Source organism: Sceloporus occidentalis, unplaced genomic scaffold, assembly GCF_023333645.1.
Source record: "Sceloporus occidentalis isolate IW3139 unplaced genomic scaffold, rSceOcc1.0.p SCAF_143, whole genome shotgun sequence".
Lineage (NCBI taxonomy): Eukaryota > Metazoa > Chordata > Lepidosauria > Squamata > Phrynosomatidae > Sceloporus > Sceloporus occidentalis.
Window position 1 is genome coordinate 1,823,118 of NW_028317123.1, and position 23,862 is coordinate 1,846,979.

Below are 23,862 nucleotides of genomic sequence, written 5' to 3' on the forward strand. Positions count from 1 at the left end.
GAATGTGAATCAGACTGGTTACTTAGTGGCATAGTAAACTTTTCCAGACACTCCGATCCCCCAAGAGAAAGTAATTCCTCTTTCAACCATCCAGAAACTTCTTTATGTAGCATGTATCTTGGTCAAAAGATTGCACAACCCATTCCCAGAGAAGTCCCCCATTTCCTTCCTCATAATTTGATTTTTAATCAATGAGTAACTCAAGTCACCAATAACAACACAGCTTAACGTCACAGGGCCTCCTCCGCCGAAACTCATGATGAACCAACCTGCTCTCAGTTTAGCATCAGGGTGGGATGGTGGAGATCTCTTGGTATTGTCACAGTTAAGAAGCCCGGCACTATGTGCACAGTCTTTTTATTACGCAAGACCAACGTGCCAACCTACTCTAACGTCAACCTCAACCAAAACACCGCAATTCCCTGGAGATATGGCCTTCTCTAGGGCCAGCAGGGTCATGTACCCCTTGGGAATCAAGGGATGTATAGATCAATAGGAGGCAAATGCTTTCTACAACCTGTGTTCTCTCTTCTGCTTTCTCTGGCTGTTTATTTATCTACTGGGAACTGTGACTGAAGACTGGTGCCTTGATATTTTAACCCTCAAACAGCTCACCAACTTTTTTCCCTCATTTAGAAATTGCATTCAGGCACACCAGGGCAGTATGTAGTCTTATATTTTAATTATATGCCTATGTTATACATTAATACAAAATATATATTTAATGTCCTTTCATAACCCAATCAGTCTAGCGCGGAGATGGGTCAAGTTTTCTAATTACACAGAATGAACAGAAATTGACTCAAATTTTTATGTCCAACGTGTATCGCTTTGGAAACAGTAACTGGGAAAAGGTTCTTGTTCACATTTATATAATATGCGCCGATGGAGATAAAAGCACGTATTGTGTTAAAGGTTATTTTTCCACTTTGTGCTAAAAAGTAAATATACATAAATAGGTGAAATATGTTAATGTGCGGCCAGGCTATGTTAGCATAATGAATGACTCATTTTTCATCATACACCGTGCCTTCCTTTTCAATTATAATCTGTACATATCAAATTTTAAGAACTGTTATTATTTGTGGCTGAGGCTAGCCCTACCCGCTAACCCTATCCGCTAGCCCACCGATGTCATCGGGCTACTAGAAGAGCTCTGTAGAGCTGAAGCCCGGATGTTCCCAGCTATGCATGCAAGGTTATTTCATACAGTTACAAAAAGTCCCTAGATTCCCTCTGTAGCTCATTGTGTACCGGACTCGCTCGCTCGCTGTAAGGATTCAGGTCCAAAGTAGTGCTCTGGTGTTGCACGCTAACTCAATAAATCACTATATATGGATTCATGTTCTAACACAGGGATGTAAATGTACTAGAATGAATGGTTTATATAAGACAGATGGTTGTATCTGGAGGGCTTGGCTGAGTGACTCTATTCACATTTGAAAGAGCTAGAAGGCTTTGGATACATTTTATATAGGTACTTAACAAAGGGCTGTTGTGTATTTAATGGCAAACGATCCGCTAGAAGTGCTGGGGGCACCATCCAGGCTGCCAGGTAACATAAGAAAACTCATAGATGGTCCAATGATTAGTACGCAGCTGTGTGACTAAAATTCCCATCATCCAAAGCCGATTGATCGACATAGAGCATATCACATGCCAGATACGGCTGCCCTGTAAATATATAAAAAGACTATTATAGCAGCGTATTTGCCCAACTCTTAGACCTGGATCAATGTTTATCCAGGAACAACCCACGTTATATCTGGTGCTATTAAATCATGATCATAGAGTTCAACATTTCACGTGTCTGAGAGGGCCACTCTTGTCCTTCAATCAGGGACTGTCACTTGGGAGGTATGCATTAATTAGGTGGATTCTCAGAGTCCCCCTCCAAGCTCTGTTCCTTGTGAAGATGGAGGCACCTAGGGCAATGGACATAAACACAAGTTTCTCCAAGGCTTGGACAATCAGGTCAAAGGCTTAAACCCCTGAAGAATGTCTACATTGGGTAACACCACACTGCTTGTCCAATAAGAGAAAGGAGTTCACAATAACAAACCCTTGTTTAAATTTTTATATCAATATAATTTACTACCCTGAGGTTTATATAAGTCGTATATTTAGAATATTGAGAGATTTCTAAACAGTTTGTCCAAAGAATGGAATCTGGCAGTCACATTGAAACCGGCAGAGGTTCTTAAATACAGTCAGGGTTTACAAATTGTTGAGCTTGGATTAAAGCCACATTGAGCTCCAGATACGAAAATCAGATCCAAGTTTTACTTGTTGATGCTAAGATCCACATCCAAGCTTTTATTCATCACTTCCGTGAAAGTCAGTCATGTTATCACAGATCCATCCAGGACAGGATTTCAGACAGAAACAAGTCTGTAACATACAAAACAGAAGAAAAAGTATCACGAGAAACCATTGACAGCTAAAGACATACAAGTCTGATGTATTCTGTACTTAGTAACGTATCTGCCCACTGTGCTTGAACAATACTTGCAGTATGCATAGTTTAACATGTATTTTGTCCTGTTATGGCAATAAATTCTAATGTCCTACCGACTGTTAATAACCTTTGAATCTGCTGCCCTCTACTGGACAAGTCCCCGGTGTCAACTGACACACAGGAAGGGACTACATGCTCGGAAGAACTTCATTTCTAGAAGGATTTAGCATAAAGCTCTTTGGTTCCTCCAGTCAGGGTGGACCGGCCATCTGGCACACCGAGCAAATGCCTGGTGGGCCCATGGCCGATATTACAAAATACTTACCGATCCTGTCTCCCCAGCATCAGATCGGGTCCTGGACTACTCAGCCACACGCTTCATGTGTATGAAAATGTAACCTGCTGCCATGTGCATTCAGCCGGTGGTCGCACTTGTATCATTTGGTGACAGCTGGCCTTAAAGTGCCAGGGCCACTTATTTATTCCTAGTCTGGCCCTGGTGAATTAACATATTTTCTTAAATGTTAGTACCAATTCAAAGTAATACTCCATTCACAAGATCATAAGTGGAAATATTAAGTGACAGATATCATAGTGGTCTATATATGTTATATAGCACACAGTGTGACAGAAATCACACTGAAAGGTAATTAAAATCAAATGACTTAATGACAAGCAATTTTAATGACATGTTAACTAGAAATAGGCAGTGTATCTTCCTTTGTTTTATTAAATACTAAAAAATTAAAGTCATTTTAGAAATGTGTAATAAATATTCAGCTCCTTGATTGGAAGTTAAAAACTTGAAAAGTTAAAGAAGTTCTAAGTATTTTGCTTTAAACATATTAAATACATCATAATTTTTAACATAATGTATTTTTTTTCGTCATTTGGTTCTTTTTTTTATCTAAAATGTTTAATACATAACCCAGTTCATGTTGGTGACAGTGCTCTCATACTTACCAAAACTGATTTGGTGCGAGTCATTATCTTTTGCCAAAAATGATCTAAATATGACGTTTTGTTCTTTTTCTTCAGATCTAATGAATTTGATATGAAACTAAAGTTATGGATGTTGAGTCTGCATACTCTGAATTTATATCTTGCGACAGAACAGGCAGAAGAAATGCACTTCCCGACATCAAGGGTGAAAGTACTTCAGGAGTAAGGGATCTTTCCGAAAACATGGGGGAGATGAACTTACAAGGAGCAGGTTAGTTACAAGCAGCTTGTGATTTGTTGGGCCACTACCAACATATTTCATTACTAAATCATGTATGGATGAAAGCTGTGGCTCAGTTAGAGTTGAATGCTATTCAGAAAAACATGTTAAAGTAGCCATAAAGATTAAAAAGCAGTATATTTGTATGGTTTTTTACTCTAGTTGACAGCTGGGTCACAGAAGGTCATTGACCCAGTTCCAAGGGCAACAACATGGCAAGGGTTGGAGTTGAAGGGCATTGAGGGTTATCAATTCAAAACACATCTGCAGGTTCATGTGTGCACCTCAATGTGCATTAGATCCTGGTTAGTATAAGATATTGATTAGAACGAGGGTATCTTGAGCTTATGGAATGTCGAAAGTGGCCAGAATCTTTTAATTTAGAACATCAAGCTTTGAATCCTAGGTTCCTAAGATTAAAACTCTGAGGTTGGGTTCACTGAAGAATTTAATTTTCAGAACATTGTAACGTCTGCAGAAAAAAGAGTCGGCCCTGAGTTGGCCCTGGGTATTCTACTACATTATTTTTAATGTCATTCTAATGATATCTTTTTATTTTATCATATTTGAATTATCTGATGTTGTAGAGGTTCAAGAAGGGGCAACATCTTCAGACAATGAACAAGAACAGAGGCCAGAAGCACAAGATGGTAACTCGCCATCGTGAACTACATACGCCCTATGAACTTCCACGTGAATTGACTTTTTAGCAGGGAAGAAAAGACTTATGTGATTGGAAAGTTCTTCTGGAAAGCAGGATTCCGGGTTGGAAAATACAGTTCACGTAGATGCCTACACGACATGAAGAACTCTGTGGAGCGTGTAAGAACCTCGGGTGGCTAAGGCATATTCAACATGTCTTATGAAAGTCCACCAGACCTAAACTTGCCTTAGTGATTTTTATTTTTAATTTAAAAAATATGCAATCTCCTCTACCATTGATGTTTCATTTAAGGTACATTTTTGCCCCCTCTCCTATTCTATTTTGTAATTTGTTAAATATAATTTATTCAGTAGGTTCAGAGACTTTTTTTCTTTACCCCTCCTAAATTTCTACAATGGATACAATTAGCATTTAGCTATGGAGGAGAAGACTTGCTCCATCTCTTAAGGGCCCTTTTTTAACACTGCCTTACAGGATTTAAGTGGACCAATAACGAGTAGCCAGTCCAATTTGGAAATGGCTCCTAAAAAAAGTCAATCTGCCAATTTTTTTTTTTAATCTTTTTGTTTAAAGAAAAAAAATAATCACATTTTCTAAGTACAATCTGTTCACCTAAAAACTTCACCTAAAACTCTACATCTAAAATAATTATGATACATGCTGAAAAAAGAATGTCTTTTTTTTTTTCTTTTTTTTTTAGGTTTTTTTTCTTCATAAAAATATTTAGTTGGGTGAAAAACTTTTGGTTTTGTTTCTTTGAACACATCATTTATTAAATCACACTGAAATGTGAATATGCAGTCGTGTGTGTGTGTTCAATTTTCTGTGAATTCAATATAATTTTTTTTTTACAAATTTAATAAACAATTTAACAATATTGTTTAAAATTGTAGAAAATTTAACAATATTTCTTAATGTTGTTAGGGAACATGAACACGTGCGTAATTGACAGAGTCCATGTAGAATTACAAACTGTTTTTGGATTTATCTCAATACATATAATTCAAAGAAATAATATGCAGTCTGTAGAAATGTAAATTTTAATGTAGATATAGTAACACAAAGGGCACATCTATAATTGGGTTATTCACATAAGGCATGGAGTGCATATGAAAAAAATTGCATTTTATCCAGGTCCTTCTAACATTATCATAAGGAATATGGAGCTCTGAATAATGTCCTTATCAAAGTTCCTCGGGGGCTGGCCCAACTCCTTCTTCTTGAGGGCAGATTGTCCAGTTTCTAATTAGTTCTAATACTGTGGGCATAGAAATAAATGTTGCAGAGCCTTCCATACCCTTCAAGCTTCACATCACCCAGTTAACCTCATTGCCGTAAAAGTTTTAATATATATTTTTTTGTTATTACTATTGTTTTCTATTTAGATCATGTAAATACCGCTATAATTATTTCGGTACTCATCTGATTACTTAAAAAGAATGCATAATTTTTTAGTCACACACACTGATAATTATAATACACAGAAATATTATGAAACCAAGATAAAATGTAAACTTTATATTTTGAATATATATTGTAAATGGGTAAACTGTGAGGTTATGCTTTTTACTTGAGTATAATACTTTTATTTTATAGTGTGTAAGCCATGCTTAGAATACTTTTTGCTCATGTTACTTCTGATCCTGGTTACTAAGATGTTTCCAAGTCTGTGGTCCTTATAGTCCACTCAAGGACCTTTTGAAGTTGGTCCTTAAGATGACACCAAGGATATTTGTCCTTGTATTGGAAAGCGGGAGACTAAAAACTAAAATAAGCTTTTAATCAAATTTGATCATTTACAACACTTTTGATTATTTGAATTTTATTATTATTTGAATTATTTGTATTTGAAGATCTGCCATGGAAGTCCAAAGCGTTTTAAAGCTGGCCCCATTCGTAACAAATTGGTAAAATGAAATCTATTGATGCAACTCCTTAAGGAATTATCTCATACTAGTTGAGTGGCCTTTGTACCTAGATGTATTAGTCAGTAAAGCATGATGGTATATAATGACACCAACCAAGAGAATTTGTAAGCTGGACTTTAATGTTAATTTTTAAATTTTAAAAATTAGCTCACAAATGTTAATATGAATTTGATATTTGGCTTCTGTTTAGCAATGATAATGATAGGGTTGTGAAGACCACGTACAAAATATTCTCTTTGGAAACCTAGTAATCCTGGTATTTTTACTGTATCCATTCATAATATTATCGACCACTTGCTTTTATGACCTGTATGACCTTCTTTCATACTGGGATTCACTATTTAGATAACAGGAACTGTTTGAATGTTTTATGTTAAGGTTTGGAAGGGCTTCTAAAAGGTAAGGCAACAGTTTAATTCCCTGTTCACAATGGAGCTAAAGACGATGCGCCCCCCCAGTTATTCTATTGATCGCAAATTATTTTAGAGCTGTACATCATGTGAATGTTCTACACATGTCAAGGAGCTGACTTTTATTATGGACTAACCTTAATTTTCTGTTCATTGGCTTGAGGCTCTTTATTAAAACCTTTCTAACTGCTATATTACTCAACCAAAGCCACAAACACGCAAAAAAAACAGCTCAGTACGTTGTTACCCTTATGAGACCAAAGGTCATGATGAGGATGCACTGAACATGAACTGGTGGAGGCACTTGGACCCCTTTCAGTACCAGCCTGAACTATACTTGATTTAAGAAAAAAGTGTAAAAATTAAGATATCCATCCTGATGGGCAGTAAATAAACATAGGAAGAGTGCGTGTGTTTGTCTAAAGGCTGGAGGATCTTGGGTTTTGACGAAGGTGTAAAGGTCATGTTCACAGTCCGGTTGACACCAGCATTCCGTAAGCTTCGTACAACTGATAGAGTAATTCCTTCTTCTCGTTCTCTGGTAGAAAGCTGGCTTTTGCGGCATTAATATTCTAGTGGAAGCAAAAGAGTAGGGGCATGTTATTTGATGCGTAAAAATCTGTTTGTGTGATTCGATTAATAAGCATCTGCTCCATTGCGAAAAAAGAAATTGACCCCGGGTTTACTACCTTAGAGCAGGGTTTGGACACAAATCCATGCAAGATCGAACACTCATTGGAAGTAGTGTTAGTTTCTTTATTCACAACGGAGAATATGCTTATTTACTAAGCAAGAAATTGACACATTTTAGAATGTGTAGGAAATACTGGACTGTACCACTTTTGGGTTTGGACACATATCCATGCAAGCATAAGCTCCCTTCGGAAGTAATGTCTTACTCGTGCTAAGTATCACAGAGCGGTTTCTCTGGGATTTCGTAAAACATACTTTTACACTTGTAAATGTGCTTTGAGTACTAGGCCATCCAATAAGATTGTCACAGTCCACATCCCATAATACAGAGTGCAGGAACCTACCACCCTCTTGAACTCTTCTTCGGTGAACTTCATGTGCTGGACTGCAATGGAATAATCAAGATCCAAGGTAGACCTGAAAATTAGAGGGTCGTCTGTGTTTAAGGAGTAGTTTGCTTTATCTTCCATGAATCTGCAAGAAAAGAACAAAACATTAAAATAGAACTTCGGATTTTATGCAGCATAATCAGAATGCCAGCCAACACATCCATCCACAGGAGACAGACTAGGAAGTCCTTGTGACGATCTGACATGTCTTTCCAAAAGGTTTAATATAAATACTTACTGTCTTACTGGGTGTCTTGTGAAATCTGGATTGCAAGCACCGGTTAGGTAGCTGGACCAAGGACATGTCTGAAAAAAGGACATTATATTCATTCGAATTATCCATGAGCGTCCCTTTACCCCAGCGGGATGGGAGGTTTGCCTCAACCGGGCACTGAATGGGGGAATACGGGATAGGAAATTGTGTCTGCCATTTTTGGTTTGAATGAAGTTCTATTGAGGGCATAGAGGTCACTCATGCGTTCTCATCAACGGCAGGGCATTGGGGTTACACTTGCATGAACCCTATGGAGAAGCACAGAGCCCACCCATGCATCTCACTGTCCCTTCATTCCCTGGCCTATGGGATGCAGGACATTAAATGGGTATATAAAAGTCTATATACAAATTAACCCCTCCAACTTCTGGGGACATAAGGCGGAGGGGAATCTTTTGCACCCTATAAGTGCCAGGTCAGTGAAAATCTTAAAAAGCTCCATGCAGAAATGACCCTCAAGTGCTCATCTTTAGGCCAGAAGAAGAGATGGAGATAAAACAGCCATGGGTGGTCTTTCCTCTTCTAACAATGTGTAATTTGCATTGATTTAAACTATAATACCTCAAAGTGCATGTTCTTGTCCAGCAGCTCTCTGTAGAGAACTGGATCCTCGATAATGTGGTATCCGTGCCCGATGCGTTCCGCCTTCAGCACCTCAATGGCCTAGAGAAAGCAGTGAGCATTACTAAACATGTTGCTATACGCCTTTAACATGCCCCGTAAACATAAATACCGTTCTTGCTACCTCCCTTCTTGTAATTGCCAAATACATTTACAAATACAAACACATTTAGTTAAGAAATATGTCTGAACAAAGACCCAGTTAGATAACTCACTTATGTAATCACCGTGGCCTCCACCTTAAAGTTGACCTAGAGCCGTAAATCAGAAAAAGCTTAAAAAACTTACAAACAGAATAGTTTTTTTTAACAATATTTTTACATTTCTGCCTTTTAAACTTGTATGGTATAGCGACCATATGGTCCTGTCCTGGTCTTAGGTTCTTGGGGGTGCAAGTAAGGACTTTGTCACATAGCTCTCTTACGTTACCAACTCAGGTAAGACCATTGCCCTTCTCACCTCCTTAATAATTCGTGGCGGTCCTACTTCCCCGGCGTGGACTGTCCGATGGACGCCAGACTTCACTGCCTCCTGTATTAGAGAGAGAGAGAAAAGTAAAATAAGCTGAGAGTGAAAGGAGTTACAGTATAACCGTAGCTAGCCCAACCCTACTTTACCACCTTCAGAATCATAAAAAAGGTGTCAACTACTTGACTTGGCTGTAAACACCTTGGCCCACATTTTCAGATAAACGCGGAATTTACAGCCTTCCCATAAAGTGAGAATCCCAAAAATATGAGGGGGGGGGTTCTTACCACAATAGGAGCCATTGGACTCGTTAGTTTTTGGTTAATTAAGTACAGAATTAGATTCCAGCATTATCGTTTCACAAACCCAGCAAGAATTTATATTATATGTTTTTAGTCTTATTTACTGTAATACATTAGTCTTAATCGTATTATTATTAGTTTTACTATTATTAGTCTTAATATTAAAATTATTATTATTGTAAAAACATAGCTAGTTAAGTTATATGTAAAAAATGATCTTGAAAAAATGCAACTAGCCAATGGGTCTGTAGGTGGTGCCACATCATAAAAGTTAAGGAGAATCATTAAAATGTAACACCTAACGTTCTTAAGGTAATATAGGATATGTCAACACAAAGCCAAGCGCTATAATTAACTATATTACAAAAAAATAACCCCCTGGGTGTCCATATTAGTGGTTTAATAAGTTAATTTTGCAAAAAAAAAATACTTCTTTCTTCTGCAATGATTGCGTTGTCTGGAGGCCTTCAGTCAACAAAAAACCTAACTATCATAGTTCATTGTCTATGGTTGTTGGGTCTAAGAACTGCAGACGGTAGAAAAATTGTAATATTTGGGAAAAGCAACCAATGAGTTTTAGACGAAACCTTTATTTTATTAGTCTATTAGAACTGCGTGTATTTGACACACCTCGTAAGCCTTTCTGTGCCCGGGGTATGCCTCGCAGTCCAGCGACTCGTCTCCGGCAAGGTCAATGGCAACAACTGTGTTATTTTTGTATTTCTTACAAAGCTCCACGACCTCGGCCGACCAATCTGCAAAGCACGAGATTCATTGTCACTATTCAGTGGACAGGAACACAATGTTTCGTAGATTAGGTGGATAGTGCATGTCGGTGAATAAATAATTCCAACTTATTTCTACCACGTTGGAAATAAACAACCCTGGACCTTTTTTTCTCAATGATGGGTTCAATGTTAAATTCCCCGTTGACGTCCAACAGTAAGTAGATTAAACCGGAGATGTTTTCTAAATAAACAACTTTCAGGACAACTTTTTTTTTAATAACAACATATATGAAGTTTTTTGACTATATATATATATATATATATATATATATATAATATATATATATATATATATCGCAGCAAGGGTCTGCTATATTGGGTATTTTATAATTCATATGTATTATGGAGGGTCAGCTGTCCTGCCAACCCCCTTTTTAGTTAATCAGCCCCTTCCCGGTGGCACCACCACACATGCCTAGCTTCAATAAAGCATGTTCTGTTACCTAATATGCTTTTGAATATTATTATTTTGACATTTATTTATTTTACTTTTTTTCTACTAATACTATTAAGTTACAAATATAGACAACCAAAATGAATGCAAAAAATGTCTGAAAATATAGTTTCTTCATCATCCAAAGAATGTTTTTTTTTTTCAGAAATACCATTAAACCTAAAATAAAAAAATGAATTATTTGAAAAATATTATGGCTTGAGCAGAACCTAGCAGTTAACCCCTTCCTAGCTATTTGCCCTGGAGTTTCTATTGTAGTTAGGTCACTGAGCAGTGTTGATAGTCCAGGAGAAGCCAGGGCCACCAAACCTATAAAAACGTCTCCTAAAATGCTATATCAGCAGAAGTGAAATGCGTTAATTGCTCTGATTCATCGTAAACAAATAGCTAATTACGGATACTTAGAGGTGATTAGAGGTGTGCCGAAAGTAGAGGCTTTACCAAGACTTTTTGATGTAACTTTGTGACCTTGTGATATGACTTTGTGAAGTATCTTATTTACACAATATTATTTATAAAGCAGCTGTTTCTATACACATTATCGGGGCTTTTAGGGCTGTAGAACCCTGCGATACCCTCATACCCAGCAAACATTCCGAGCTCTTAGAAAAGAGGGGCATCAGGGGAGGAAAGAGGGCACAGGGGAGGAAAGAGGGCACAGGGGAGGAAAGATGGACACTTGGTAGATATATCTCAATATACTTGTTTAACTTCTTAAATGCAAATGTATCAATGATCACACATTTTAAGGAGAGGAAAATATATATATATATATTTAGGTCAGCTTAAATTCTATCCTCATTTTATCATCTTGTTCCAACTTGTCTGCCAAGCATACTATGGCATGTATATTAATCATTTCTAAAAGCAGATTATTAACAAGGAATTATATGCTTTAGATAAACATTAATCTATAAAATAAATGCCCATATTTTGGTTTGATTTTATTTTCGAGGAGAATGCTTTTGTAGAGTTTTTCACTTGATCTACACACAACCTTTTTGAAGGACTCAAGTTCCTATCAGTCAGGATGACTTCAAAGTCAAAAAGAGGAGCTGTGTCGACTAAGAACAGATTAAACCTCCAACTTGTTTTTCTTTTACTAACAAAGTAGACAAATTTGTTTGCAAGGGAAGGTTTGGAATTAGCTTCAAGCCACGCTTTACCGGATGTAAAGATGACTAAGGTGTGTCCGCACCCTTAGGCTCTCATCGCTTCACGTTCTAAAATGTGACCTACAGTGATAAAAGGGGTGTCGATCGGAATGGAACTCCACTTAGGTCTTGAAAACATTATGACATTGTGACAGCAAACATCAATAGCGTAATAAAAATTACACTATTATCACCTTGGGTGGCAGGTCCAGGTTGATGGCAGGCTCTCTGCCCCATAACCATACCTGGGAACCCTTTGGGTTTGACTGCTTTTCAGGTTCAACACCTGAATCCTCCCGTTTATTTCCCCGTTAAATGGAGGGTGTTTCCCGTGATGCTGACCAGAACGTCCTGGTGAAACATCAGAATATGAGATCATATTCCGGCGCTCAGCAGAAAGAGTGATTGATCAGCTGGTGGCTCTGCCCTGGGTTAGTCCTACGGCGGGTTAATTCAGTGCTGACCTATGGTTTTTTTATCAAGTGATGACATTCTGTGGCACAATAAATACAATACTTATAAGAAACCAGTGAATATGAGAATTGTTTTAACAAAAGAGTGGTTTTTTACACTATTTGTAAAAATACTGTGTACTTCTTGAGTATTTTGCTGACCAGCTGAAAAGCTCTGTTATTGTCGTTTTAATTACTTGGGCTACAAGAGGAATTCTGTGGCTTTATTGGAAGCGGAGACTGAACCGATTCACCACCTGTCTTTAAAAACATTAAACAGACACCTAGTTGATCACTCAAAGAATAAAAAATATATACGCCGAATAGTAGGACATCTGTAAATTCTACTTAAAAATGTAAAAAGATGTTCTCTAGAACTAATGTAACCTTAAAGGTGACATATCAGTTTAATAATGAAGTATAAAAAGATGGTCATTTCACGAGTTTTTTTATGGCGTTATTTTTATAGATAATTGCTAACTGCAGCCACTGGGAGGATCGACAATGCGCTTGCGTCTGTCTGCCAAAGTCAACAAAACATCTGAGCCAACGTAATATCGCTCCAGGCAAAGCCAGCCGCGAATTAAGAAATTGACACTGTTTCCAATAAGGCCAACAAAGAGTGTTGTGAGGACACACATTGTACGGGATTATTGTGTTCCGTATCAAACATTTTTTCAAAAGAAAATAAGAGGGCATTAAAGGGACAGTCATACCCTATTTTTAGTGATCGGTAAGTGGTGGCTTCGGGTAGCCAGAGCCTGGATGTTCCCAGGTAGGATGAAAGGATGATGGTATTTAATATTGGTATACAAATTAAATTTTTTTTTATATTTCATTAAAATAAAATCTTTTTTTTAAAAAAAAATAGGTATTTATATGATTGTGGTATTTGGTAGTGGAACTAAGCACAAACCTTGATTTGTTTCTTTGGTTTGCTGACCTGGAGAGCCCTAGATAATCAATCAGTGGACTAAAGACATTTTGTTGGGACGTAATAGATTTTCAAAAAATATGTTTAAAGTTTCAGCTAAGAGATCAAAATCAGGTATATATACATATACAAACAATATATTTATACTATCCAAAGGACATAAGAAGCATGGTCGGTGGAACATGGTCCATGGTTATTGGTATTATCCCTGGTTAGATAGAAGAGTTAAAAAAGCGGTACGGGGGGCTTGAATACGTTACTTGGCATGTGACGCATGCAGCATAGAATAGACCTGGCTTTGATGTTAAACGCTTTCTCTCCTTCCCGCAATCCCTGATTAACGAGGTTAACCACTTCGTCGGGCGTCACGTCACCCCTGTTGAAAAAAAAAGAATACAAAACTTTAGTTTAAATGAATAATAATCAACAAGAACACGGCGGACAAGCAATACTGGCTTCTAAAGGTAGTACGAAATTTGTTTTTGCTTCACCATGGAGGAACCAGTTCCTGATGGAGGGTTCACAGTGGCCGATGGAGTGGATTAAACAAGGTGGATGTTGTCTATAAGCAACGTTACTTAACATAGTTTGTTAAAATATTAGGTATATTGAATATATTATTGGACGTGACTTACTCTTTCTGGCCCCAGGGGATGGGATCCACTTTGGAGTTGGCCAAAAAATGAGGACTATATCTGACCTCAACGTAAATCACTCCTTCTTTGGATTTCATTTCCACAAATTCGTAGGCAATTCTTTTTATCGCTTCTCTGTCACCCCTGGAAAAAAACCAAAAACAGTGAAACGCCTTCGTTAATGAAATAGCTTTATCTGCCACCGACTCGTTTTCATCAATGTGATGGGTGGTGCTGAGGCTTCCAATGAGGTGTCAAACCATAAACATATATAAGACTGAGTCATTATACATTATAAGACATGGATGCCCTTCTTGATGCAGTTGCTAAAAACCTAAAAATATATCTGAAAAAAGCACAAGAAATTAGAAAAAAATTCAAAGTTCTATTTCTCGAGACCAACCACGTCAACGGTAATCCTAGTATCTGAAAGAAAGTAAATCTATCACTTACGCAATAGCAGGCATGTAAATATTAAATTTGGCGAGGAATTCTGTGAGGCTGAGGGGTTCTTGGTACGAAACATGTTGCAAAAGGTCCTCAAGAGTATCTGCTGGGAGCTTAATCTCTCTCTTCCTGGAGAAATAAAGAAAAATAGAGAGCTCTGTTTTGGACAAAATAATAATCACGAGCAGATCACGCAAATCAAAACAAAAATGAAACCATGTCTAATAATAAATTGCCCGGATTATGGACGTGAATATACTTCTCAAAGTATGTATGCAAACAAGTACAACATTTACTGCTCCTGATGAAATCGAAAAGCGAGGGGTGTTCTGGTGCCCATCTATGCCACATACCAAGAACTTAAATGTATAGAATCAGAAGATGAGCTAAAATCTGTGCAAAGAACCATGGACCCTTCAGCTGGTTCTTTCTGGATTTGCCTAGGAGGCTCGGAGTGGTCATGACCAAGACAACAAGGTTTCTTGTCACCTCACCATCACAGGTTCTCATCTAAGAACCCCCGTCTTGCCCCTTTCTGTCCCGTTTCAAAGAAAAGAAAGGGTGACTGGATGAAGGCCTCCTTGGTGGTACCCATGTGTTACTTGTGTTTGCAGTTTTTGGTTGGAATGGGAAATGTTATGGCGTCACTGAGCTTTGGGGGATCCTGGGGATTGGGAGGAGATCTGATGATCCTGAGGAAATTCTAGGGTTCCGGATGTGCCATGGAGACCCAGAATACTGAGGAGCTGGAGGAGGGGGGGAGGGGTGCAGAAGCTATAAGAGAACCTTCATAACTGTCAAGGTGACAACAAGTAATTGAAAAAGACCTTGAAACACCAACTGGAAATTTGTGCTTACTTGGCAAAATATAAAATGGTTTCAGGCTTGATGCTTCCATCTAAATGCACATGAAGTTCAACCTACAAGAAAACAAAAACAAAAATATTTTTTAAAAAGCAATATTTTTGGTTTAATGCGCTTCTCATGTTTTGATATATTTGGTTAATTCTAGCCAACTTTTTACAAAAAAAAAGATTTGTTTACATTTTGATTGCATCGTAATTCATAAAATCATGCATCATAATTCATAATTACTATGTAATAACCGTACATTAATTATGCAGTAACATCACTACTTCACACACATTACAATATACGGTAATTATGACATCACTACCGTTTGGTTATTTTAGTGTAGTAATGAGGAGGGCAAGCTGGAACGTTCTGCACCAGGGATCCGGTATGAAAAGAGGTAAATCCCTCACCGGCTACAATTTAAAACAATCTTGCCACCCACCAATGGGTTTACCGCTGGCATGTCCTTAACTGCCAACCTTCGGCAAGCAGTCATTTCCCCCCTTCCTTTCCCCATAATATACATATTAGATTATTTTTTTGTATAAATATGCGTAAATTATTTTATTCTGTAACCACAGATATTTGAGTGTATAGAACTGTAGAAAAAATGCAGAATTTGGTTAAGGTGCCCAATCCCATTTAAAGTGGTGCTGGACGTTCTAGAGGCCCTGAGGAGTCCATCAAGTTGAACTGTCTTTGGTCCCAAGGGTTGAGCAAAAAATACATGAAGCTGAACTGCAGCCACCCCTATCGGGGACATTATTAGTCCCAACAGCTGACACTTAAACATAAATCTACACAAAATAACCAAAATACTTTGAATGAAAAAGGAGACTTCCCTGGACCCCACGCACCCTCAAGAACCTTTATGGACAGATTACTGCCGGTACTACAGTCTAGTTTTGACGGTTTTAGAAAGATAGATCATTAGAGTCTACTTCTGACATCACTAGTTGATGATCACGTGGTAATAAGTTTTGTTTTGACATCATACTTGCACCAATAACCTGTTACTTCATGCGTCAGTAGGTTACGATGTGGTGCAAGCTGCTTTAAAGAGATATGCTCCACAACGTCTTGAAAGCACTATCTCAGGCCACAGCTTGGATGGAAAGACATTCCAGCTTCATGTCCTAAGTCGTTGATATTCAGACCACCCTTAAAAAGCCATTCAGTCTTATAATTAGCAAGGATCCTTGGTATATTCAACTGTCTATAGTGATACGTTGTGTCTAAGAGATTCCCAAGTGACATCATTGACCTCTAGAAACTTTACCACTAGAACCGAGATTTTGTTGTAGTTTTTTTTTTAGTAGAGAAGAAGCAGACGGACCACAAGATTAATTAAGAAAAACAGCATAATACTATTTTATTGTTATTGTGCGTTTGAGTAATGTCCGGCACTTTAACACAGTAGAAAGGGTTAAAGACACATTCTGTTTTACTTAGAAAGGTGTGGGGAGTGAGAATCCAGAACTATTTTTTAAATCGGTATTTTCCACGTTGCTGTGGGTAAGACGAGTGCATGTGACCTTACTGATAAAGGTAACGGTAGTGTGTCACAGTTTTCAGAGTTGCTGGATCACAAAGATAAGGCTGACTTCTTCCGAAGCACTCAACATATTTTGTTTATTGAAGGTTCTGTTCCGCCTACTCTGCTGAATTTAACAGTTTTATAATTACACATAAACATTATTGGTTGTTTTTTCCGATACACTGACCCTTCCCAACAAAAGTGGGCACAGCTATGAGGAACAGAAAATGTTTAATTTTTAAAAGGTTTATTTGATAAACTTGCTGGAGAGCACAAGCAATCTATTGTGTAAGTGGAACATCACATCACAATAGAATTAACACTTAAATGAAGTATCCAGTAATACAATCTTAGTGGAATTGTCTACATCACTGAATTAATAATTATATATCCCATGATTAATAACAACTCCACAAATTGAGTATTGAGACTTTTAAAAAAATTACCTTTTAGTAGCCCATGAGATAAATAATATTATGTTGCGAACAAAATGGTTTTCATACAAGAACATGTCAAGACTTTGTGAAGTCTTCAAGCAGGGAGATCATTGATCTACATTTGAGAAATACAGCTCACAGGTTGCACAAATCAGAAATGGAAGAGTCATCTCAAGAAGAACGACCCTGAGAATTTTAGGTCTTGATAATCAAGATGGAACTCAACATGACAAATTGAGACCCAGGTAGGTGGACAACCATACAACAACTACCACCAGTCAAGATACAAGCAGCCAACAAATAGTAAGGAGATAGTGGTGTACCTTGACTGATGCTAGTTTCATTATTCTCCTTTGTGATACTTTTGAATTTCTGCGCTAAGAGAAATAAACTATTTATGATAACCCGTATAGACTGATATAATAGTCGCTATCTGCAAATTGTCTCTAAAAACAGAAAATTATAGCTATAACATTTATTGCTAGGGAGAACTCCCTATAAAATGGTTCAGTTTTGTTTGCTAATAATAAAAATTAAGAATTCTGGTTTTTCACTAAAACAGAAAGCATTCTAACTTGGAATTCAGATTTTTCAATGTTTTGCTTGTTTCTTGGTTTATGTATTTTTTCCACAGGATCTATATCTATATATATATATATATATATATATATATATATATATATAAATAAATGACAATTGATAACAGGCATCAGATCCCTGCAGAATGAAAATGTTTCATTGTTTATTCACCATACGGCCAGCAATGTCCAAGGGCAAAGCATCTTGTGTACTATTTAGAACAACTTGTTCTCTTCTGGGACTAATCATCTCACCAGATGTAATTCTGTTTCTGCACTGGGAGCATAAAAAACATCCTATTCCATTTAGTGAACTTTGGATGACTTACAAATTGATGCTTGTTAGACAGGATGTGTACTTAGTGCATGTATTTAATTTAGAACCAGAATAATAGTGTTTGACAATCACCTGGTAGAAACAAAGTGTGGAAGTGTACCTATTTTAAGTTGTCATTAAAAAAAGGGGTAAGCTGACAATATGAGCTCTTCTTTCTTTAAACGCATATAGGATGCCATCTGATTTGTTGTTTTAGCCATTAGGTTGCGGCTGATTCTTGGAGGCCTTGGCGGTAAAATCTCTGCCTATTGTCGGTGATTGACATCATCCACTGCTTCTGGTTGATGTTCTTCAATCCTTCCAAAGTCATGTAGCTCTCCTTGACCAAATTGTTCACGTTGACGTTCTTTCTAAATCTCAACATCATGATGTTTACATCTTCTTCATGTTAAAATTCTGTTTGTTAGATGTATTTACTGTTTACCTGTGTTACTAAGAGCTTATATCACAGGTATTACAGGTTACTGGTGTTTCCTTGAGTAGCTTTGATACTACCTTAATTTTCATTGAGACACACTTTCTTCATACATGCAAATCAATAAACTTTGGAAAAAGTTTGGTTCCCACTGTCATTTTATGGTTGCTATATAAATTATTCATGGATCCTCACATTTTAAGTAAGTCCCATGTTTCCCATGAACTCTGTTTCATTATTTCCAATATTGCCTCTAAAGCCTGAGAAGATATGTCCTCCTGTTCCTTCCATTATCCAGCAGATGTTAACTAAGTGATCTTGGATTCTACTCTGTGTCCTGAATCCAACAGAAGGTTCCATAATCTCCTTCACAAACATTCAGATTTCTAATATTAGTTTAAATAGTACATGTTCCAGGATTCTCTACTGCTTTCCAAGCAGGGCTCAGATTAAATCAATTTGTAAGAAATGACTCAAAAGCCTTCTTAAGGACCCCCCATTGCCTTTTTGCAATCTTACACTGTAGACTGGTAAAATCATGATGTTTGAGTCTTAAATATATGGGGTTCATCCAATAAAAATGTACATGTTGACACGGCTGTACATTGGTTAGGGCAAGATGGGTACTTTCCCTCCAGGAATCTCTGGCCCTACCAATTCTGGGACCTTTCCACCAGGGCCGGCCTTAGGGGTGTGCGACCTGTGCGACAGGGCGCCATGGTTGCAGGGGCGCCTGACCGGGACTTAGATTAAAGGATCGTTTTTTTTTGTGTGTTTTTTTTTTAAACTTTATTTAACATCATTCATGTTAAATAAAGTTTTAAAAAAAAAATGATGCTTAAATCTAAGTCCCGGTCAGGGGCGCCGAGCGGTTGCTCGTGAAGTTCTCGGCAACCGCTCGGCGCCCCTTACTCTCCGTGACTCCGTCGCGGTGCCGGCATCTCATGTTGAGCGCCGGACTATTCCGGCTCTCAACATGAAATGCCGGCACCGCGGCAGAGCGAGAAGACGGATGCCTCCCGCTCTCACCGCAGGACTCCGGCAACAAGGTAAGTGGGGGGGGGTGTAGTTTGAAGGGGCAGGGGGGGGTGTAGTTTGAAGGGGCAGGGGGGGGTGTAGTTTGAAGGGGCAGAGGGGGGGTGTAGTTTGAAGGGGAAGGGGGGGTGTAGTTTGAAGGGGCAGAGGGAGGGGGGTGTAGTTTGAAGGGGCAGAGGGGGGGTAGTTTGAATGGGCAGGGGGGGTAGTTTGAAGGGGCAGAGGGGAGGGGTAGTTTGAAGGGGTAGAGGGGAGGGGTAGTTTGAGGGGCGGTAGTTTGAAGGGGCAGAGAGGGGGGTAGTTTGAAGGGGCAGAGAGGGCGGGTAGTTTGAAGGGGCAGAGAGGGGGGGTAGTGAGGGGGGCGCCAGAGGAGTAGTCCGCACAGGGCGCCACAACGCCTAAGGCCGGATCTGCTTTCCACCACTCTTCCGTTGATGTTATGGCTGGTGAGGTTGTTCAATACAATATATAATGATGCAGCAGAGTAACTAACCCGAAGTGTATGTACCAAATATACCAAATGTATGGTATAATTTAAATCGGAATTCCAAAAATGGTGAACATAGCTATAAATCACTAGTGATTTTTAGGCGTGGAGAGGGGACTGTGCTGGTGGTAGATTAGACTCTATACGATCAGTCTCTTGAAACCTCTCAGTACCATCAGAAAAGCGCAATAAATCGCAAAGTTTAAAGGTTATTCAGTAGAGGCTCCTGAAGAATTTCATGGAAAACCCAGGAACCGCCACAGCTGAACACAAAGTACTCCCTCCTTCGTCATAAATCCTTGGCTCTTTAGTGCTGAGAACATTATGATAAGCGGCGTCTATAGGTTCGTAGCTAATTATTAATATTAGCTGTAAAAATCTCACTATATTTGCCTCACCAGCATTTTCAGCCCCGAAACCAGCTGATAACGTGTGCCACTTTCTATTAAAAAGTTCCTGTAAGAATGCTGAATTGGAAAAAAAGACAGAATGATTAACTATCAATTATGGCCTTTGCATTTCCAATGGATAATTGATAACATGAACAGCCTCGCAAAAATTTATATTGGTTCTCTGTCACCCTCCAATAATCTACTTCTAAAGGTTTTAACCATTAAATGGAAGCTCAAGGCGACGATAGAATATGTGAGGCAGGGCAAACATTGCTGAAAAAGTAAGTGATATGTGATGGCGGACATTTTCTCGACGGTTCAACTGACCTTGACTTAAGCGCTAGACCAGGTGTCATAGGACCGTAGTGAGTTGAGTTTGCGAGTTGAGGTAGTTGGGTCTTGGTTATATTTAGTTAGTACATGCGGTATTAAATATCTGGGTCATATCCTAGAGTTATCACATGTTGAAAGTACCTTCTCTTGAATGGAGACCAACGTGGACCAAGACCAACGTGGACCAACACCAAGTGTGGCCAGCAACTCCAAAGCTCCAGAAACAATTTGATCTGTAAGGATACGTTCATCCTCGTGTCATTTTTAGAACATCCCTCTCCTGTGATCTCTTGCCAGCTGATCAGCGTTAAGGAAAGTGGAACTTTTCCCCGGGATAATCATAGTTACGGTAAATAAAATCTCTCCCTCTTGACACTGAAGTGTCTCTAACATGGAGATACGTTGTTCGGGTCAATGCATTCCTGGTTTCGTTTGTGCATTTTATTAAAAACTTGGAGACTTTCCATGAATTTGCAAAGTTACACCAGGTAAGCGATATGCTTGACCTATGAGGGATTCTTAAATGTCTGCTGCAAGTTTTGATGAGCAGAAGATAAGTTAACCGTAAGCGTTTAGCCGAGGGCAAGAATCTTTTAAGTGACCTGGTAGGGTCTTATAGGATATTCACCCAAATAGCCATAGAGCCCACATTCTCCCCTCTCATACAGGAACACGTGCCGGTAAATTTTTTTGTTCAAATATTTTTTTTTATTCATATTATTATGGTTTAGGATTTATTTATATAGCACCATCATAGTCTGCGTCGCTGTACAATGGGTAAACCGGAGGTAACAAGTAGTGCATCCAAGTAGCAGTTTGGACTTACAGAAAAAAAAGGTGAGGAATTATAAAGAATATTTGAGCTGTACATCTGTATTTTCATTCAAAAGTTTGGGGTCAATCGGAAATGTCCTTGTTTTTGAAAGAAAAGCACATTGTGTCCATTAAAATAACATAAAATGGATGAGTAATCCAGCGCAGACGGGGTTAATGTTGTAAATGACTAGTGTAGCCAGAAACCGCTGATTTTTTATGGAAATACAGAGGCCCTTTATCACTCCCATCACTCCTGTGTTCCAACGGCCCTTTATTACTCCCATCACTCCTGTGTTCCAACAGCCCTTTATCACTCCCATCACTCCTGTGTTCCAACGGCCCTTTATCACTCCCATCACTCCTGTGTTCCAACGGCCGTTTATCACTCCCATCACTCCTGTGTTCCAATGGCCCTTTATCACTCCCATCACTCCTGTGTTCCAATGGCCCTTTATCACTCCCATCACTCCTGCGTTCCAATGGCCCTTTATCACTCCCATCACTCCTGTGTTCCAATGGCGCGTTGTGTTCGCTGATCCAAGTTTAGGTTTAAAAGGATAATTGATGGTTAGAAAACCCTTTTTGCAATTATGTTAAAGCCAGAAATGTCCTTGTTTTCCAGGCTTGTGCGTTTGTACCAGGCATACGAAGATACATTGATTATGTTGACCTCCGACCTTAGTAAAAGAAATCTAATTGATTGTGTGTTGTCCCTGCTGACACCAGCAGCTGTGGTACACAAGGACAGGAAAAAAAGCGAAATAAAGCACTTTTGACTAAAACACATGGATTTCGCAAGGTCCCTTTGTGTATTTTCGCTATACTTTGCATATTTGAGTGCGCATTAAATCCTTTTAGTGCCGCGTAAAGGTCAGGAGACGGACTTAGACCGGGAAAAGCTCTGTAGACCTACACATGGCTTTATCTGATAGTAAAACAAATTCATATAAAAGCTAAGCAAATACCGGCCAATGGGCTTTATGTTTATTCTACAGGATACGGATTTCGGGCCGTCCTGCACTAAACCACTTGAAAATGAATGTATCAATAAATCAAAAACATCGTAACATTTTTAATGGTTTTGCTGCCTTTTTTACATAATTATGTTCTGTTCCTTTTGTGTTTAGAAAACAATATTCCCCGCTTTGCGCCCGACTTCCTCCTCCTCCTGATTGGCTGTTCATGTTGTATATTTTTAACTGTTGTTATGTTTTACTGGTGCAGTAATAATGGAGGGAGGAATCTGAGGCTTTTTTTACCTCAGGCGCTACCCTAACCCGTGAGCTCCAGCTGCCCCTCCACAGCCGCTGTCTTCACTGCTGAGCGCCGGGATGTCATCATACCTGGGAACGTCCAGGCGCCAGCTACCCGGAGCCCTACCTTTTCGGCAGCCGAACCCGCTGCCGGCGGTGGGCTGTCCTGCTGACGGAGAATTCCCAAGTATGGATAAGACTTAAAGGCACGCATCTCCTTTTCAAGCAGTCTACGAAGGCTCGGGACAGCCTCCTTAGTGCAAGTGGGCCACTTTGGACAGCAGAGTCACAGTGGGGGACATGATCGCCCAAGAGGAAATGCAGTTTTGCAGTGGACGGGACTGCCGCCTGAAGCCAAGGCCTAGTCAGCCTGGGTGGATTGGGAAGAGATATATTTGTTCTTTTTATGTGCCTAAAATGAATTCAACATTAATTCATATTTTGTATTATTATGTATGTTTTTCTGTATATGTACTAAATCTTGTATTTTGGGGATATTGTTTCTTTTTTGAAGTGCTTGGTGGAGAAGGTAGGGAGACAATGAGAGAGAGTGAATGAGAGTGGGAGAGAGAGTGAATGAGAGTGGGAGAGAGCGTGAATGAGAGTGGGAGAGAGCGTGAGAGAGTGAATGAGAGTGGGAGAGAGCGTGAGAGAGTGAATGTGAGTGAATGAGAATGCGAGAGAGTGAATAAGAGCGTGAGAGAGCATGAGAGTGGTAGAGAGCATGAGTAAGTGTGAGTCAGGGTAAGGAAAAATGACAATATGCAAACTAAAATTTGAAACTCTCTGCTTGCTTTTTGTTTGTTTCCTTGGGGTCTTTCCACATTTTTGGTTTTCAGTACGAATTGATGAAATTGATACATTTCATTAAAATTTTAATTTGTTTGAATTGGGAATCTACTTAATAAATAAAAGGGGTTTTTTTTTTTGCTTTTTTTACTAATAAGAAAAACTAGTAGAACTAGTATTTGTGAATTAAAGACATCCTTTTAAATATTTGAACAGCTGGCAGCCCTGTCATATAAATGAACACGCGTGCACCCGGCGCACAAAACTAGTCCTTGGACACGGAATTGTGAAATCAAACATGACCT

The 23,862-nt window shown here is 38.8% G+C and overlaps 1 protein-coding gene across 1 annotated transcript; it reads right to left on the reverse strand.

Annotated features, from left to right (window-relative positions):
• Positions 1–7,149: 7,149 nt before the first annotated feature.
• On the reverse strand, positions 7,150–22,982 carry LOC149280958 (adenosine deaminase-like). Its single transcript, XM_089499918.1, has 13 exons — positions 22,793–22,982; positions 20,841–20,932; positions 20,373–20,441; positions 15,152–15,213; positions 14,300–14,422; positions 13,847–13,990; positions 13,472–13,587; positions 10,060–10,184; positions 9,119–9,190; positions 8,600–8,701; positions 8,003–8,070; positions 7,720–7,849; positions 7,150–7,254 (listed from the first exon to the last, which is right to left on the reverse strand). The coding sequence occupies exons 1-13, from the start codon at positions 22,980–22,982 to the stop codon at positions 7,150–7,152; spliced, it is 1,398 nt and encodes a 465-aa protein (XP_089356044.1).
• Between the last annotated feature and the right edge of the window lie 880 nt (positions 22,983–23,862).